This window comes from Rhincodon typus, chromosome 5 (genome assembly GCF_021869965.1).
Source record: "Rhincodon typus isolate 14 chromosome 5, sRhiTyp1.1, whole genome shotgun sequence".
Lineage (NCBI taxonomy): Eukaryota > Metazoa > Chordata > Chondrichthyes > Orectolobiformes > Rhincodontidae > Rhincodon > Rhincodon typus.
Window position 1 is genome coordinate 113,688,214 of NC_063336.1, and position 18,843 is coordinate 113,707,056.

Below are 18,843 nucleotides of genomic sequence, written 5' to 3' on the forward strand. Positions count from 1 at the left end.
AGTCTGATAACAGTGGGGAAGAAGATGTTCTTGAATCTGTTTGTACATGTTTTCAAACATTTATATCTTATGCCCTATAGAAGAGAGTGGAAGAGAGAAGAACCGGGATAGGTGGGGTGTTTGATTATGTTAGTAAGAGTAGATGAACTCGATGAATGGAATGCTGGTTTGCACAATGGATTGGGCTGTGTTCACAACTCTGTGTGGTTTCTTGCAGTCTTGGGAAGAGCTATTGCCGTGCTACACTGTGATGCATCCAGATAAGATGCTTTCCATTGTGCACCTATAAAAATTTGAAAGAGTCTTTATGCCGAATTTCCTTAGCCTCCTGAGGAAGTAGAGGCATTGTTGTGTTTTCTTACATGCATGGACCAGGACATACTGTTGGTGACCACCACTCCCAGGAACTTGATGCTCTCCACCATCTCCACCTCAGCACCATTGATGCAGATAGGGATGTGCCTTCCACTCTGTTTCCTGAAGGCAATGATCAGCTTTCTGTACTGTAGGGATTCTATGAATCTTTATAACATCCGGTTCTATAATCCAAAGAATTATACATGATTGATATATAATAGAAATGAGAATTTTAAAGTAATTTGAATTGATTTTATTCTTCTAGTCTTACCTTGTGATGGATCAGAATTGAACTTTTCATCCACTATATGATTCATCATTGAAACTTTACGAGGGTGGCAGACAAATTCGCCACCAAAATCCCAAGAAAGGCCAGGAAAATCATTACTTGTTGCATTCTTCTTGTCAAACCTCAACCAGAGCACATTTTCCAACCATTAGTGTTAACGCATTCTCCGCTCATGAGCTGGTATTCTTGCAAATTGTCCTGATGAGTTTTGTTTTTAATTCTTACACGTGTTATGAGTACCACAAGCAATGCCATCAAGTGTCTCTTGGTCCCCAATACGTTTTGAACTGAACTACCTGCTAGGTCATTTCACAGGACAATTCATAGCCAACAATTTTAGTGTGGATCTGCAGTCACTTGTAGATTTCCTTGGTCATAGTGAACCATATGGGGTTTCACATCAGTTGGTGAACGTTGTAAGGTATTTCTGGTGGCAAGATTTCAGTTCCAGGATTTTTCTTTAATCTTAACTGAATTCACATCCCACCAGCTCCCGTGGTCAGATTCTGTCCCCAGATCATTAGTTGGTATCTTTGGATTACCACCTAGTGCCATTACTCCACTGTTTCTTCACGAATGTAAGTCATCAGGTCCATGAATGGATCAGCCTTTAATCCTACTAATTCCTGTAGTACTTCCTCTGTCATGATAATGATGCGTTCATCCCTCCCTTTTTCCGACTGATCTTTTATATTATCAGGGTGTTTATGATATATTTGACCATGAAGACCATTGCAAAATATTTGATCAAATTCCTGCCATTTCTGCATTCCCATGTCCCATTCTCTGACTGACCAATAATTAATTAAGTTCTGAGGAAGGGTCACTGGACCAGAAATGTTAAGTCTGATTTCTGTCCACAGAAGCTGCCAGACCTGCTGAGCTTTTCCAGCAATTTCTATTTTCGTTTTTGATTTCCAGCATCCGCAGTTCTTTCGTTTTTTTATTAAATTAGGTACTCTCTTCCTCTTCATATACTTGCAGGAGCTCTTGCAGACTGTTTTACGTTTCTTGCCAGTTCGCCCTCATAATCTGTATTTTGTCCTTATTTTTTGTCATCTCCTGGTTTTTAAATGTTTTCCAATCTTCTGAATTAATTCTTGCTAAGTTGTATGCTTTTTCTTTTAAATCGATCCCATCCTTAACTTCCTTAGCTACAGATGGGTCATCCACCTCATAGTTTGTTCATGAAACTTATCTCTATTAAGAATTATAAAGTATCTCCTTAGATGTCTCCCACTGCTTATTGCTCGCTTACCTATTTGCACACTCCATTTTAGACAAATCTTTCTTCCTAAACTTCTAATTGGCTGTGTTTAAGTTCAGAAAGCTAATTTCAGCCTCATGTTTTTCGCTCCTCAAGCTGAATATGAAATTCATCGTGTTGTCATCGCTTTCCCTTAGAGGATCTTTTAACAATCATTAATCATTTGATTAATCAATCTAATTATACATTAACAGATTTAACATAGCCTGTCCCCTGGTAAGATCTGCAACATATTCTTAAAAGAAATTATTTGAAATGATCTCTATGAGCTCATCCTCAAGGTTTCTTTTGCCAATTTGGTTTCTCTAATGTATACAGTAAGTTTCAAGTTATCCACCCATACTACAGCACCTTTCTAACAAGCTCCTATTACATATTAATTCATGCTCTATCCAACAATGTAATTTCAGTAAATGACCCTATGAAGTTACCAGCAGTAACTTCTTTGCCTTTCTTTTTAATCTTTACCTAAACTGATTCTTTATCCTGATCTCCCAAGCCAAGATTATTTTTCTCACCCCTCCTTATCAAAGCCAGACTAGCTCATGTTACTTTATGCTTATCTTTTTGAAATGCCAGCTATCCCTGAATATTCAATTTCCAGATTTGGTCATTACTCTGTAACAGCTATCAGATCATGCCTAATTATTCCTATTCATGGCATCTATATTTCAGCTATCTTGTCATAAATGAGGCATTCATTCAAATAAACTATCTTTAATTTTGACTTTTTTACAGTTTTTCCCTCTTCTGACCTTACGAATTTGCTGTCCTTCACTATTGTTTTATTCTTGTTTTCTTTAACTTTATAAATTTCCCCTCACCTGAACTGCCATGTATAATTTAGTTTATATAATCATAGCTGTAGAAGAAGTTTAATGCACCAGGACCCTTGTTACAGTATGATTTGGATGAAAGTTGTCCCAACAGTGTTGCTGCTTTTCCTAGTACTGATGCCCATAATTCGAAACGAATGTCTCCCACACCAATCTTTGAACGATCTTTGATTGTAACAAGGTGAGCCAGATGGACCTAATAGAATTTGAGTTTCCTGATTGGGTCTGTTCATCTGAACCAATCAGGGAGCCCTGGCTGACAGAAATAAACAGGAGTGTTAGACATACTGACACTCTGAGAGCTGGCTCTGAGGGAGCTAGATCAGTGTCAAGGACTCTCCCCGTGTAAATAAAGGGTGACTTGGTGACAGGATGCCAGTCCCTATGGAGTTATTTCAGTGGCAAGGAGAGTAAAGCACACTGGAAAAAAATTACTCGCAACAGTCATCTTTGATTTCTGGCGTCATATCGTTATTTGGGAAGCTTGACTAGTTCGGTAATGCCATTGAAGACTGGGCCCAGTATGTGGAAAGGATGCATTATTTTTTCCAGGCAAATGACATTGGGGCAGAGGAAAAGCAAGACGTAATTCTCCTGACAGCTTGTGGACCCGCAGCTTTTTTGGTAATTAGAAGCCTGACTTTCCCTGAGTCACCAGATACTAAAGCCTTTCAAGAATTGACAGATTTAGTTAAGGAATGTTACGATCTCAGTCCTTCTCTAATTTTGGGATGTTGTTGGTTTTACTCAACAATTTGAGAACTAGAGAATCCGTATCAGGATTTTTGATGAGGTTAAGATGAATGGCAGAGGCATGTGTCTTTGGCTTATCCCTTAATGAGATGCTGAGAAACCAGTTGGTATGTGGGATTATGGATGTAACCATAAAAAAAAGCCTACTAACTGAAGCCCAACTGGACTTCAAACAGGCATTACAACAGGCTTTATCATTGGAAAATGCGGCAAAATGGAGCATATGAGTTGCAGGGTATTCTGATGGAAGTGGACACCCTTCTCAGTCTGATTGAGCTTGGAGAACACCACTTGAGTGTAGACAATTGCATAGCCTCACTCAGGACATATCCTGAACAGAGGGACTCGAGGTCAGCCCACAGCAAAACAAAGCCAAGCCTCAGCCAAACAGTTAAAATTTTCTTCAGGATCCAGGCCGGCGAGCCATTGTAGTTGCTGCAGGTATATAGATTTGAGACAGCAAAAGAGTCCCATTAGACCTAACTGGAGTAAGAGAGCTCATAGGCCGGCATCCAGGAGAGTGCACACCCTGGAAAGCCCTTCCACATCTGGTTTGGAACAGTTACATTGCTTCTGATTTGACATTGTTAAGCAATCAAAATAAACATCTGATTAAATGGCCACCTGGTTCTTTAACAGTCTTTAACAAAATTCGCTCTGGACTCCAATCCTTAAATTTGTATAGGTTCTCAGCTAGGCTGAGAACCCATACCAGGGAACCTTTACAGATTAAGGGTACAACTTCGGTTCCAGTCTCTTACGAGAAACAGCTGGCTCAGTTACCACTGATTGTAGTAAATGGCTCGGGCCCAAGCTTGATGGAGCAAAATTGGTTGAGAAAGATTCACCTCGATTGACTCAACATTTTTCAATTAGAAAATGGCTGCCTGAGTGAAGTCCTAATTCAATCCCCAGACACTTCTCAGGAAGGTCTACAGACTATCAAAAGAGTCAAGGCCACCTTACATGTTGACCAGGAACCAATTCTGTTTCTTTTAAATAGCTGTGCATTTTGGATTCCAAAAATGTCCTAGATTTGTCCAAAAATAACATCATTGCTGAGCTATAGTAATTCCAACCTTGCCCAGTGATTTATTCTTACACTATTTTAAACTGTATCTTGTTCATGTACCCAGTAATCAGGACATGCTGTGAGCTCTGAACTTTGGTCACTTGTTTCTATGACAGGTACAATAAATATTGGTTAATTTCTTCCCAGCAACACCAAATACATTATTTTAATACTGTAAAGAAAAGTAATTGGAAGCCATATCACATAACAATTCATGTGCAAATTTACTTTGATTATTCTTGAATATACTCATTCAATTTGTCCTATTGCTGAAAAACCAAATGTCTTCTAAAAAAGGAACTTTTCTCATTTAGCTTGCCTATATTCTTCGTAATTACAGCTTTCAAATTGTATTTTTCTGTTAATTATGATCCTCTGAGTTATGCAAAGCAGGTTCTAGTAAATCTTCCACAAAACCTTTTGCAGGAATCTTTTGACATTTTCCAAATGGAATTTCTTAAACCCAACTACTCAATGTTGCTTTCAGTTCACAGGACTTTCCAACCCAATTTCAAATAAAGTATGCTGTAAATCATTCTCTTCATCTTAATTTTCTCTGTAATTACATATGTGAAGTTTCCAGTAATTTCATACGTAATGAATGTGTAAAACTACATTTGTAACCTTTATTAAAGCCAACACTGTAAAATAATTTGCAGATCATTAGCGTAGAGTTGAAGAAAATTATGTGCCAAATGTATTAAATTAAATATAAGATTTAATTTCTTTCGAAATTGAGCTTGGAAAAATCTGGTTTTCAAAATATACTAGTTTACTTGTTTCTCCCAATGTTACCAAATTAAACATTGTGTGGTCTTCCTGTATATTCTACTAATAATGGTGCAACATATTGCCCTAAAATGCTTTCTAACTAGCCGAATTCTGCATTAAATTTCATGTGACAAATAGCTGTATTTGGGAACCAAAACTTTCCTGATGATCTGCAATTGTGTCTCCATTTTAGCTTATCTTTTACTATGGATATAATGATCACTGGTGTCCAATCACATATTATGAAGATATGAAGAAAAGCTTTCCTGAAGGAACCATTCATCTCTGCCAAAAAGGAATTCGTCATGCCTTCGTTTTGGATGCAAATTTAGAGATGGCTGAAATGCTTACAGACTGGTTATGTATGGATCTAGCAAAGTTGTTATAAAGCCTTTATTATGTTTATAATGTAAAATTTAACAGCTTTTTGAATTTGAATTATATGTTGCATTAACATACTCTTGTACATCTGTTATGTTTTTGAAACTGAGCAGTGGTTAGCTTATTTAAACAAAAACAAACTACATTTTAGACATATCTTGCAGGTGGGACTGGAAAAATAATTCACTGTAATGACTGTTTGGTTACAAAAGCTTTGAAAATATTTGTGATTGCGCTATAATCTTTGTATCCATGTCCAGACCCAATCTGAGTAAGCTTATTTCATATCAGGATCGTTCTTGTGGGCTAACATTTGTTAGCATTCACAGTCCACTTTTAGTTCATTAGGTTAGTTTTAGATTTCTGTCTAAAGAGCAGTGTAGATTTGGTGGAAAGTATAGATGTAACTCTACCAAACCACAACAAGGGAAGCTGCTACAATGTTAAATCATCCTGCTATGCTTTTCAAATTCACATTTCTCAGGTCTCACCTGACCAGGAACTTGTCAAGACCTAGTCAGCCAGTAAGATACTTCCAAAAATAGGTTGTTACAGGTACTGACATACGTGTAAAATAAATTACAAAATAAAGTGCTGCAGCGATGATATTGAAAAGGACTTTTTTCCGTCTGGAACAGCTACGCTATGAATAATGCCCAGTGGAACATAGCTTTTGTCTTTGATTATTAACTCTGTTTATTAAACGTCAAACTGTAGAAATTCATCAAAACTGCATCTAATTGTTTTAATATTCACTCACAGGATGTTGGAATTGCTGGCTAGGCAGCATTTATTGCCCATCCCTAATTGCCCAGAGGACAGCTAAGGGTCATTCACATTGTTGTGGGTCTGGAGTCACATGTAGACCAAACCAGGTAAGGATGGCAGAAATCCTTACCTAAAAACCCGATAGGTTTTTTACCAACCATCTACAATGGTTCCATGGTCATTGTTAAAATCTTAATTCCAGATTTTTATTGACTTCAATTTCCACCATCTGCCATGATAGGATTTGAACCCAGGTCCTAAGAACATTACCTCGGTCTCTAGAATAATAGTCTACCAATAATACCACCAAGCCATCACCAGAAGCAGATCTAGACTCGAAACATTAGCTTCCTGTCTCTCCACAGATGCTGCCTGACCCGCTGTGATTTCTAGCACTTTGTTTTCATCACCACCTTAACGTTCTACATAGAAACTTTATTTGATTGTGTATTTTAGCCCCAACTTTATTTCATCTTTTCATTCCTGTTCTATCTTTCTAGGTAGAGAACAAACTGCAAGGCTCCTTCAGAGCCACGTCTAAAGTATTTGTAACTAAAGGAGCAGCTACCATACCATGTCCCTTAACTTTTCCTTCTCTTGCTGCAGAGAACTAACTGACCTTTACTGGCAGCACCTCACTCTCAAGATATTAGGGCAAAAAAGAGATTATTGGCCTAGATGTTCTGTCCTTGCTTAGCTGATCCTTCAGCAGATTCGAGAGAATGCAGAAATTTCCTTATCGATTCACTTTGCGGATTCTGCATCCACCTCCCTTGTCCCCATTCCACAATTCTCCAACACTCTTTTCTTTCTCATAGTGAATTGACGCAAATTGCGACCTTTCTTACTTGGGCATTTGTAAACATATTCATTTAAAATAAGCAAAATACAGTTTCTGCTGTTAGACCCACATATCCTGAACTAAGATCACTGAAAAGGCTTCAGAAGCTTCAATCGAGAGGGATTCTCAGAGTTTGGCAAGCAGCAAATGAGCTACCACTGTCTCCTACTGCAAGAGATGCCTTGAACATTCTGGAACACTCCTCCACCATGACTTGATCTAGTACAGCTCCCAAAAGCAGGCCAGAACTCATCTTCCAAGCACAACTGGGTACAGTGACAGAAATGAGGCTGCGTTTAAATAGAACCGTTAAATCCTTTCAGCATAGAAAGAGATGTTAAGGGTTAGATCGGGGCTAAGGGTGTCAGGTGTTTGGAGTAGATTTGGGTCCAGGGTTTGGTTTGGGACTCCATGGAGTCAGTGGAGGCAGGGTGTAGGTGCATGTTGTATACTTTGTCGTTAAAGTAGATTTTCTTTCCATGGCTAACCATTAAATGGATCAGAACCCTCTCAACTTGCTCATTCCAACTCACAGTTTGGTACTTTCTCAGAGGGTTCCAAATCTATTGGCGATTCCAGCTGCCACACAGCCCCATACACATCTCCTATCCACACTTCAGCAATGACTATCATCCTATTGGGAAATCAGGGCCAAGGTTCCTTCTTTAGGCCCGAATTAAAATACCTGCCAGCACTGACGAAATTCCCTCCAGGAAGCAAACAACCGCAAAAGAGGTTCATTACACAACCTGGCCTTCCCTCCACAATGCAGTCAAATACTTTAGACAGTGGAGCATCCCTTGCCAAGACAAGGGATTTATTACATTTCATGTCAAAAGCAAAGAAGGCACTTGCTTCACATTTACCACATTGAGAGCTCTGAGAGTGAAGGGGTGAAGGGATATGAGAGGTAGGGATGTGGAGGGCTCTGAGAGTGAGGGAAGTGGAGGGATATGAGAGTGAAGGCTCTGAGAGTGAGGGAGGTGAAGGGATATGAGAATGAAGGATGTGAGAGTGAGGGGTTGAAGGGATATGAGAGGTAGGGAAGTGGAGGGCTCTGAGAGGTAGGGAAGTGGAGTTTTCTGAGAGGTAGGGAGGTGGAGGGATATGAGAGGTAGGGAGGTGGAGGGCTCTGAGAGTGAGGAAGGTAGAGGGCTCTGAGAGTAAGGGAGGTGGAGGGCCCTGAGGGTGAGGGATGTGAGACTGAGGGAGGTGGAGGGCTCTGAGAATGAGGGATGTGAGAGTGGGGATGTGGAGGGATGTGAGAGTGAGGGAGGTGGAGGGCTGTAAGAGCGAGTGATGTGAGAGTGGGGATGTGGAGGGATATGAGAGTGAAGGATATGAGAATGGTTTTCCAAGTAATTTTTCTCTAGGATTAGTGACTGTTTTAAGTTCGTCCATTCCTTTGTTCCCTTGATGATCTGTTATTATTGGGATACTTCTTGTGTCCTCTGCTACAAACATATACAAAACATTTATTATGAAAATCCTCTGCAAGTTCTTAGCTTCCCAATATTAGTTCACCAGCCTTATACTCTAAGGGACCAACTCTAGCTACTCTCTTCCTCTTTGCATACTTACAGAAAATGTTACTGTCTGTTTTTATATTTCTTGCCAGTTTTGCTTAAACTCATAAATGTTCCCTCTCTATTATTTTGTAATTATTCTTTGCTTATTAATTTTCATTTGCTATCTTCTTCACAGCATTGTTTGGCTTTTCTTTCAATTTGATATCGCCCATGCCTTCTTTAGTTAGCTGTGAATAGTGCAATCTTCTCATAGACTATTTGTTTCTCAATGGTTATGGCATATTTTACTTTATGACACCCTAGAATAGTCACATTCTGCACAGAAATCTAAATCTTAATCTGACAGTAATGAAGCATTGCACAGATGTGGGTTGGGCTTTTGTCCTTGAAGAGATCTGAAGTGTGCAAGCTGCATGGCACAGTTTTAAATGACCCCATACAATCTTGCTTTTGAACTACTAAAGTACATTTGTATGCGAGCCCTGTGATGTTCAAATTCCTTGGCACAGCAGTTGAAGGAGCACTTGAGCTTGTTCTTGGGCCAGAAGACTGCCTTTCTTGCATCTGCACTTTTTCACCCTCTGTCGTACACATTCTTTCCTCAAATATTTCCTCTTACAACTTGCCAGAAGTGAATATAACCATGCTGATCACTGTAAAGTTGTCACTGTAAAGTCCTTAGATTGCATCTTGTTGCTTTTGCAGGGATTCACCAAAACTGCAAACCTAAATTTGTTATCCATTATTACATTCTCCCTGTTTTGAAAGTAGGATTCGTTGCACATCTCATCTTCTTCATAGAACCTTAAAATCACATTGGATTGAAAAGTATCAGATTCATAGCACCACTAATATCCAAGCAATGGCATAACGTTATTAATTGTTTAAACTTTCATCAGTGCTTCCCTCTCAGGGTCAATTGCTGAATGTAATCATGACACTGAAGAACTCAATCACTTCAGATTTTAAATTTTCTAGATATTTCATTTGCATTTCCAGTGTGGATTGAAGGAATCATTGATCAGTTCCGTTGATATGTCTGCTCTTAGTATACAGTAAAGGGGAAATATGTTGTAGAAGATGAAAGAAAATTTCCATAAAACTCTTTGAGGGCTGTCTAACAGATGGATGAACACAAAAAAATTACAAAGCAGATATAATGCAATTAACAGCATGATACTTGTAAAGACAAGACTGAGCTGGATCAGGGCTGTGTGTGAGCTTAATGCAATGACAGTCCAACAGATGAGATTTGTTGCATTGTAAATCAAACAAAACTTCCAACATATGGGTCTGTAAGCATTTCCTTTGTGTGTCCTTTCAGCTCCAAATGTAAGGAAGCAGATTAGACCATGAAAGAAAAATTGTGGAACCAGTCACTTTTTTTATGATAAATTTTGGGATGTCTTCCATTTGTACTATTCAGTTGATTTTAATTATTGCAGATGTCATCCACCAATTATTTCAAGTAAAATGTTCTCATTTTCTGCCTGTGCACAATTTTCTAGTCATGTGTTAAATCAAAGGCATAATGATTAATGCCAAAATGTCTTAATATAATGTCTTACTTAGACAGATGCTGACAAGTTATTTACTGGGAAACATTTGGGCCCAACAGTCCTTCTGACATTCTTCTGCAAGGATAGATGCTAAGGAAATGCAACATGTGGACAATTTAGACCAAGGTTTATATTTTAAAAATGGAAACCTCTTTGGGATGTGTTCTGCTGATTCGGTGTTGATTTTTCAGCACATTTGCTCAGATTTTGCTCACTTGCTGTGGCATTTACGTCTTGTAGAAATGCCGTCAAGAGTTTTAACTGCATGGAAAATAAGGCTAAACTTATGAAATAATTGCACAGAGGCCAGTATCCCATCACCAAATCACCCTTTGTTCACACATGCACATTCGCACACTAGCTGGCTCAGAGTCAGTCCTGAGACTGAGGAGACTCTCTGAATCTCCTGTTTATATCTATCAGCCAGGGCTTCCTGATTGACCCAGCTTGAAAAACCCAGTCAAGGATCTCATAGTCAATGACATCCACCTGGCTCTCATTCCAATCGCTACAACTTAGAATAAGGCTTTTGTTTACAGCAATCTCTAGGTGAAAGGCACAAGTCCCACCTAATTGCAATAGCGTTGGAAAGAGGAATATCCCACCCATGAAATTACTCAGTCTAAGGATTTCAAACGTGGCTGAACATCCTGTATGCCAGAATGATGTTAAATAATTAAGAATTTCAAGTATCAGGTTCGAAAACATGCATCCAAAAGTGAACATTTAATCAAAGTCCGCAGTTCTTCATAATGTGCAAGCTGTCAAAAGTATATGCTTTAACTACCTGTGAACAAAATTAATACATTTTTGCACATTGTAAGCCTAAGTTTAAAGAAGAGAAACAAAACCAAAATCTGGGAGATGAACGACCAATTCTTTCATCTAAATAGAGTCATAGAAATATACAGCACAGAAACAGACCCTTCGGACCAACTCGTCCATGCCGACCAGATATCCTAAGTAAATCTAGTCCCATTTGCCAGCTTTGGCCCATATCCCTCTAGCCCTTCCTATTCATATATCCATCCAGATGCCTTTTAAATGTTGTAATTGTACCAGTTCCACCACTTCCTCTGGCAGCTCGTTCCATGCGTGCAGCACCCTCTGTGTGAAAAAGTTGCCCCTTAAGTCCCTATTCACTCTTTCCCTCTCACCTTAAACCTAAGCCCTCTAGTTTTGGACTCCCCCACCTTGGGGAAGAGACCTTGTCTATCTACCCTATCCATGGCCCTCATGACTTTATAAACCTCTATAAGGTCACCCCTCAGCCTCTGACACTCCAATGAAAATAGCCCCAGTCTGTTCAGCCTCCCCCTATAGCTCAAACCCTCCAACCCTGGCAACATCCTTGTAGGTCTTTTCTGAACCATTTCAAGTTTCACAACATCCTTCCTATAGCAGGGAGACTAGAAATTGCATGTAGTATTTCAATAATGGTCTAACTAATGTCCTGTACAGCTGCAGCATGACCTCCCAGTTCCCATACTCGATACACTGACCCATAAAGACAAGCATACCAAATGCCTTTTTTCAGTACTCTGTCTACCTGGGATTCCACTTGCAAGGTATTATGAACCTGCACTCCAAGGTCTCTTTGTTCAGCAGCACTCCCCAGGACCTTATCATTAAGTGTATATGTCCTGCCCTGATTTGCCTTTCCCAAATGGAGCACCTCACATTTATCTAAATTATACTCCATCTGCCACTCTTTGGCCCATCTGACCGAGATCCCGATGTACTCTGAGGTAACCTTCTTCACTGTCCGCTACACCTCCAATTTTGGTGTCATCTGCAAAATTACTAACCATACCTCCTATGTTCACATCCGAATCATTTACATAAATGACAAAAAAGCAGTGGACCCAGCACCAATCCTTGTGGCACACCACTGGTCACAGGCCTCCAGTCTCAAAAGCAACCCTCCACCACCGTACTCTGTCTTCTACCTTCGAGCCAGTTCTGTATCCAGATAGCTAGTTCTGCCTCTGTTCCATGTGATCTAACCTTGCTCACCAGTTTGCCATGAGGAACCTTGTTGAATGCCTTACTGAAGTCCATATGGATCTCATGCACTGCTCTACCTTCATCAATCCTCTTTGTTGCTTCATGAAAAAACTCAATCAAGTTCGTGAGATTCAAAAGTGTCTTTTTAGCACTCAAATTCTCCCACCATATTGTAACAGACAGAAAACATTTTTCTTTTTGCCTTGCCTGATACGTTATTTCTTTCTGTTAAAAATGTTTCTCAAGAGTTACTGAGTTGTGTTGGTTCCTTCTTCTGGGCAGGCTCCTCGAGGTACCCTACCAATCGGATAATCACGATACAGCTCCTCACCGAAAACAGTCTTCCAATCGATCTTTACTGCTCCAGTCACAGTTATCGTTTCTTTGCTTCAAGCAATGTCCCCGCGGCTCCCTACCAAGCAGGACCTCACAGTGTGTCTCCTATCCGGGAGCAATCCTCTCTCAGACCTCACTGCTCAAGCACTCACCGTCAACTCCTCACACAGGGCTGTGGCTTTTTCTTTTACAACTCCAGCCCCTTGCCTTTCCCTCCAGATTGTAGCTGTGCTTACCAGTCGTTTTCTCACTTGTTGCACGGCCATAGGGTTAATGTCACTCTCGGTTTTGGTTGGCTTTCTGCAGCATGACTGATCAGGGGACAATCCCAATCCCTACTGATTCCTATTGTCCCCAAGTTTGATTCCACAGCGAGGGAGGAGAGGAGCGCTCATTGAATTGTGAGCCTTTTATAGAATCCCAGACTTTTCTGATAAATTGTGAAAAAATAGTGTTGGAGGTTAGTTATTGGAAGGAAAAGTTAAAAAGAGCAGATAGGGTTGCAACACTGGCTATGGATGGACTATTACATGAGGAGAGGTTGAGTAGGTTGGACCTGCCCTCAATAGAATTTAGAAGAATGAGAGTCAACCTTATAAAAATGCACAAGATTCTTAGGGGACTTGACAGGTTGAATGTGGAGAGATTGCTTCCCCTGGTGTGAGAGCCTAGGACCAGGGGATATCGTTTCAAAATAAGGAGTCATACATTCAAGACAGACTTGAGGATGAATTTCTTCTCTCCAAGTACAGATAATCTGCAAAATTCTTTGCCCGCAGAGGGCTGTTGAGATTGGATCGTTAAAGTATATTCAATGCTGAGATGGACAGATTTTCATTCAGTAGTGGAATCAAGGATTTTGGGGAATAGGCAGGAAAGTTGAGTTGAGGGCTAATTGAATAGCAAAGAAGTCTAGATGGACCTACTTCTGCTGTTGTATCTTATGGCCTTGAGCCCTACACTGGGCAATGTTCTCCCCGAATCCCTTCTTTCCATCTCTCTCTCTCTCTCTATCTCCCTTTCTTTTAAAACCTCCTTAAAATCCATTAGTTTAACCAAAGTTTTGATCAACATACCAAATATCTCCTTGTCTGACTCAACATCCAATTCTGCCTGATTGCAACTTTATGAAGCATTATTTTCATTATTATGGTGCTGTCTAACTGAAAATTTCCATCATGCACTTCAGTAAATTTTTCATTTATAGACACAATGTGATCTTTGACCTATGGCAAGTTTGTGGATCTCAGTTGATGTTGTGTTATGACCTTCGGCATCTCAGGCTAAGCTGTGGAAATCTGTTCCTGTTCCTGTTCCTTACTGCAAACCAATGACTCTTAATGTGCAGTCTGGCCACATGCATGTTGGTTGAAGACAGACCAGAGCTGAGCTACGGTGCTCCTGATAAAATAGCATAATAAGCCTCACTGCCTAAATGTACAAGTGACTTGGACTGAGATATCAGAGAGTGGCCAATTCCTATTGAAGTGTAATTCGACCTGAGTTAGTGACATCTGGTGAGGAAAGAGGGTAAGAAAGCGGAGAGAAATCAAAAATGTATTTTGTTGTGTCATGTATTATGTAGCTGCAATTGATTAGCTCACAGGCATTCAGTTCTTCAAATTATGCACATTTGCGGCCATATAAAAGGTTGTGAATATTATCCAGGATGTGAGTAAAGTACAGATATGCAAACTTCCTAATGTTTGCTTCAAATTGTGGTTTGCCAAACCCACAAAGTAATTGCAAACTTTTGGAGAAAGTGAGGGTGTAGCAACAATGTTATTACATTACTTATAATGCATATACAGTCACTTTTATTGGCATGGATGTATCAATGGATGATGAAACTTGGTCTCACTTTCTACTGCAACTGCACTCCAATCCTCACCAAATATTTTCAGAACATACAGTTTTTGCCTTCAGTATGATTTTGAATTAAATGGTTTATTTAAAATTAACTATGATTCATTTCTTTTTCCGACACTTTGTGGTAATCAGATAACAGGCCAAGATACTTAACCAAGTAAAATCTGCTGCCGTGCTGTGTTTTATATTAAAACAGTAACAAGAGTCAGAAACAGACCTGAGAATGAATTAACTCCCAGTAATGGTCAGTTTTTGATAGCAGATGCCTCACTCTTCACTCAATGTTGCAAATGTGTGTTATATCTCTAGTCAGGTTACTCTACAAATACTTGATAAGGTATCAAAGAATATTATAGCAAATTTTCTCCTAAGTGTTATGAGCGAATAGGGCAATGAAGAGCTCATGAATTATTTATAGTCTACCTTCTTCCCATCACTTTGAATTGAGAATGTTATTATTGGGTAAATGTTAAAGTAGTCTCATTCACCTTTTGTACCATTACATTTTTAGAGGGATTCTAGTTGAATCCTGTAGGCATTTTATAGCTTCTTCCTGATGTGTCCAATGTTAAAAAAAAATGAAGATTGGATGGCACAGCAGGATATTTCTCCCATTCATCTCTAAATAATCAGGCCAATTACAGCCTAAACTGAAGGGATGTGTCTTGTTTCTCTTTAACTTTAAATAATCTGATGGAATTTTATTTGGATACGCAACCTATTTCTTAGGGGAATTTGGATTCACAGCACAGATATGGGGTTGATTTTTCTATCATTTAAAGAAACGACATGGACTTGGGAAAGAAAAGCACTTACACTGGTAAAGAGATTGCTGAGGTTAGGGTCAAACTAGGTGCAACTTGCAATGTGGGATATTGGTTCTGAATAGCTGAAATGAAAAAGGAATTACTCCATCACTTAATGTTTAGTACAATTATTGATTAAAAAAGAAATCTACAAAATGTAGATTCTTTCTGTACCCCTTTTTTAGGTGATATTATTTTTAATTAGACTCAAAAAGCAGCTTTTAAAACTCAGAATTGTAATGATGCAGAAGACTGTTCAGTCCATCGAGTCTGCACCATCTCCAAATGAGCATAATGAATAAGTGCCATTTCCCTGCCCTTTCCCCATAATCTTTCACATGATTCTATTTAAACAATCATCTCTTAAATACCCTGATTAAACCTGCCTCCTACACACTTGCAGGCCTTTCATTCCAGACCCAAAATACCTGAGGTCTGAAAAGATTTTGTCTCATATCACATTTGCTTCTTTTGTGGATTCCATTGTATCTGCACCTTCTGGGACTTGATCCTTGTGTGAGAAGGAGCAGTTTCCCCTGTTTACTCTGCCCAAACCTCTCCCGATTTTGAAAACTTCTATCAAATCTCCTGTTTGTCTTCTCCGCGCTAATGAAAATAGTCCCAACTTCTCCAATTTTTCCTCTTAAACTAAATTCCTCAATCCTGGAACCATTCTCACAAAACTCTTCTGCACTCTGTCCAAAGCATCCACATCCTTCCTAAAGTGGCCCCCAGAAATGTTTGTGGCACTCCAGCCGCAGTCTAACGAGTGACTTGCACAGGTTCACCATAACCTCCTAGCTCTCTATGCTGTCCCATTATTAATAAAGTATTGAACACAATATGCTTTATTAACTATTTGCTTCACCTCTTCTGCCATCTATAATGACTTATACACCAGGTTCTCTGTGGTACTGCACACCTTTTAAATGAGGACATTTTATTTTATACCATTTCCCATACACTTCTCTGCATTGAACTTCATCTGCCACCTATCTGCCCACTTCACCAACTTGTTAATGTCCTTTTGACATTCTAAACTGTCTTCCACGCTATACACAATGATTTCAAGTTTTCTATCATTCACAGACTTGAAAATTGATGTAAAATGAAATAAATGAATCTTTATGACATTCTGGTTATGTTATGACTGCCAAGAAATGTACACGATATAACACATGAGGCTGAACCTTATGACATTTGGCTAAATGTGAATTTTGTTGAGTTTCATTGAGCATTTCCATCCATGAGGCCCAGTGAGACTTCTCTCTGTAACATCCCAAACTTGTCTCATGAAGTACCAACCACCCCTCTTGTCTGATGCTAGCCCAATTCTACCACTCACTGTAGCTGGAAGAATTTGCCATGCACTGGACATCCCAAAATAGACGGACATCATTAGGACCATGTCATCTTCAAAACATGTTGCATACCCAGTCAAATGCTGACTGTCCAAACTGTATCATCACATTTTCCCTGCATGTAAAGAGAAATTGACAGCCCATTTTACAGACAGGGACTATACATCCTGGTCAACAGAGTGCTACCGAGAATGGTCAATCTCTTACCACAAGATCATGGGAGGAAGCAGCAATGCCACCTGACCCTGTCATGCTAGTCTAAGGCCACCATCAGGGTTAGCGAAGACTCCAAAGTCCAGAGGAATGCACAACAATGCCAAAAGAAAGTCAATGATCATCACTGCTCACCAGGGTAAGTGCCACCGTTTTCCCTCTGCAATATCACACTCATTCTGTCTCTGCTACTGCACCCATGTCCCACCAAGGCTCATGGTCTACCACTCTCACTCTTGCCTGCAACACTTTCCTTCACTTGCTCTTACTCCCCTCCACCCTGACCCCTACTCTGTACGCTCTCTTTGGCTGCCAACTCACTTACTACTTTTACCCATCTGACCAGTGCTGACAGCCATATCATCCCCCTGGATATCACTCAATCACACACTTTGTCTTATTCCAGCACAAAGCACTCCGTGGATGATGGCGGTGGGCACATTGTCGGGGGGGCAGGGGGGTTCCTGGCTGGGGTTGGGGATTTTGGGGGGGGGTGGAAGAGGTCAATGGGCACATTGTGGGGGTGGTCCTGGGTGGGTTTGGGGATTTTGGGGGATGGAAGAGGTCAATGGGCACATTGCGGGGGAGGGGGTGTTCCTGGGTGGGATTGGGGATTTTTGCAGGTGTAAGAGGCCAATGGGCACATTGTGGGGAAGGTCCTGGCTAGGGTTGGTGATTTGGTGCTCCTTTATCCACCTTCCATCATCTCCTCCCCCTCTCTCTATTTATTTCAGAATCCCCTTCCCCTCCCCCATTTCTGAAGAAGGGTCCAGACCTGAAACGTCAGCTTTCCTGCTCCTCTGATGCTGCTTGGCCTGCTGTGTTCATCCAGCTCTGCACCTTATTATCTTCCATTATGTATCTTCGGTTTGAATATCATATGTTCTTTGACTGACCAATGGAAAGCCTTGTAATGTTTCACTACATTATAGATGCTATAAAATATGAGTTGCTGTTGTTATAGTTTCAAGTGAAAATGGGCCCTAAAATGCAGTTACAATTGCAGAATTCCGTGTAAATAAAGCAAATTTCATTACAAATTTCAATGCCCAGATTCCGGTCATATTCAGCCCAATCTTTTACACTGCACCAATACGAACTATGCAACACAGCAATAATGCCGGTCTCAGAAATCAGACTTTTTTTTCAACTTTACAAGAAAACCAGTAGTAAAAGCAACACACAGTCTTACACAAGATGATATGAACCTACTCGTTCAACTTCAGAAGAAAGCGTAGGTGCTGTACCCGTCACATTTATAGTGATTTGAAAGTTTGGCTATTTCAACCGCCCTTTTCCTACAATTACATCATCCGCAGTTGATGGACGGGGAGCAACAACAGTGGGCTCCGGTGAAAAACTGTGGCGCCTGGAATTGTTCGGCAGCATTCTGGCGAAAGATCATCGACCTGAAACTTTAACTCTGCCCCTCCAACACAGATATTACCTGACCCGCTGAGCATTTCCATCCGCTTTTATTTCAGATTTCCAGCATTTGAAGTATTTTGCCCTGTGAAATCTAATTCTGTGCAAAATGAAAGCGATTGAGTTTAAAAGATGCAGAGCTCCCTGAACAGGTAGCATCTTATGGTTAAGGTGTTGAAATATGTAACATTGCAATAATGCTATTTTCACAAACAAAAAAAAAGTCTTGCTTTCTCGTAAAGATGTGAATGTGCAGACAGGTCTGCCCATCCCGGTCATGCATGTGGGATTTACCTGGGGGTTCCTATATCCTCCTGTTCAGTTTCCGTGGGCAGCACCAGGCTGTTGGCAGCAGGAATTGCCAGGAGAGAGGGTTGATGTAATAGAATACCCCAACAGATCC

General features: G+C 40.2%; 1 protein-coding gene across 2 annotated transcripts in view; it reads left to right on the forward strand.

Moving 5' to 3' along the window:
• The window catches only part of ldah (lipid droplet associated hydrolase), a 46,145-nt gene extending 39,695 nt beyond the window's left edge, over window positions 1-6,450 (forward strand). For both annotated transcript variants that reach the window (XM_048597326.1, XM_020531740.2), the window contains one exon: window positions 5,539-6,450. In XM_048597326.1, the coding sequence (XP_048453283.1) occupies window positions 5,539-5,733 (195 nt within the window). In that variant the 3' untranslated portion in view covers window positions 5,734-6,450. The remainder of the gene's footprint in view (window positions 1-5,538) is intronic.
• The last annotated feature ends 12,393 nt before the right edge of the window (window positions 6,451-18,843 follow it).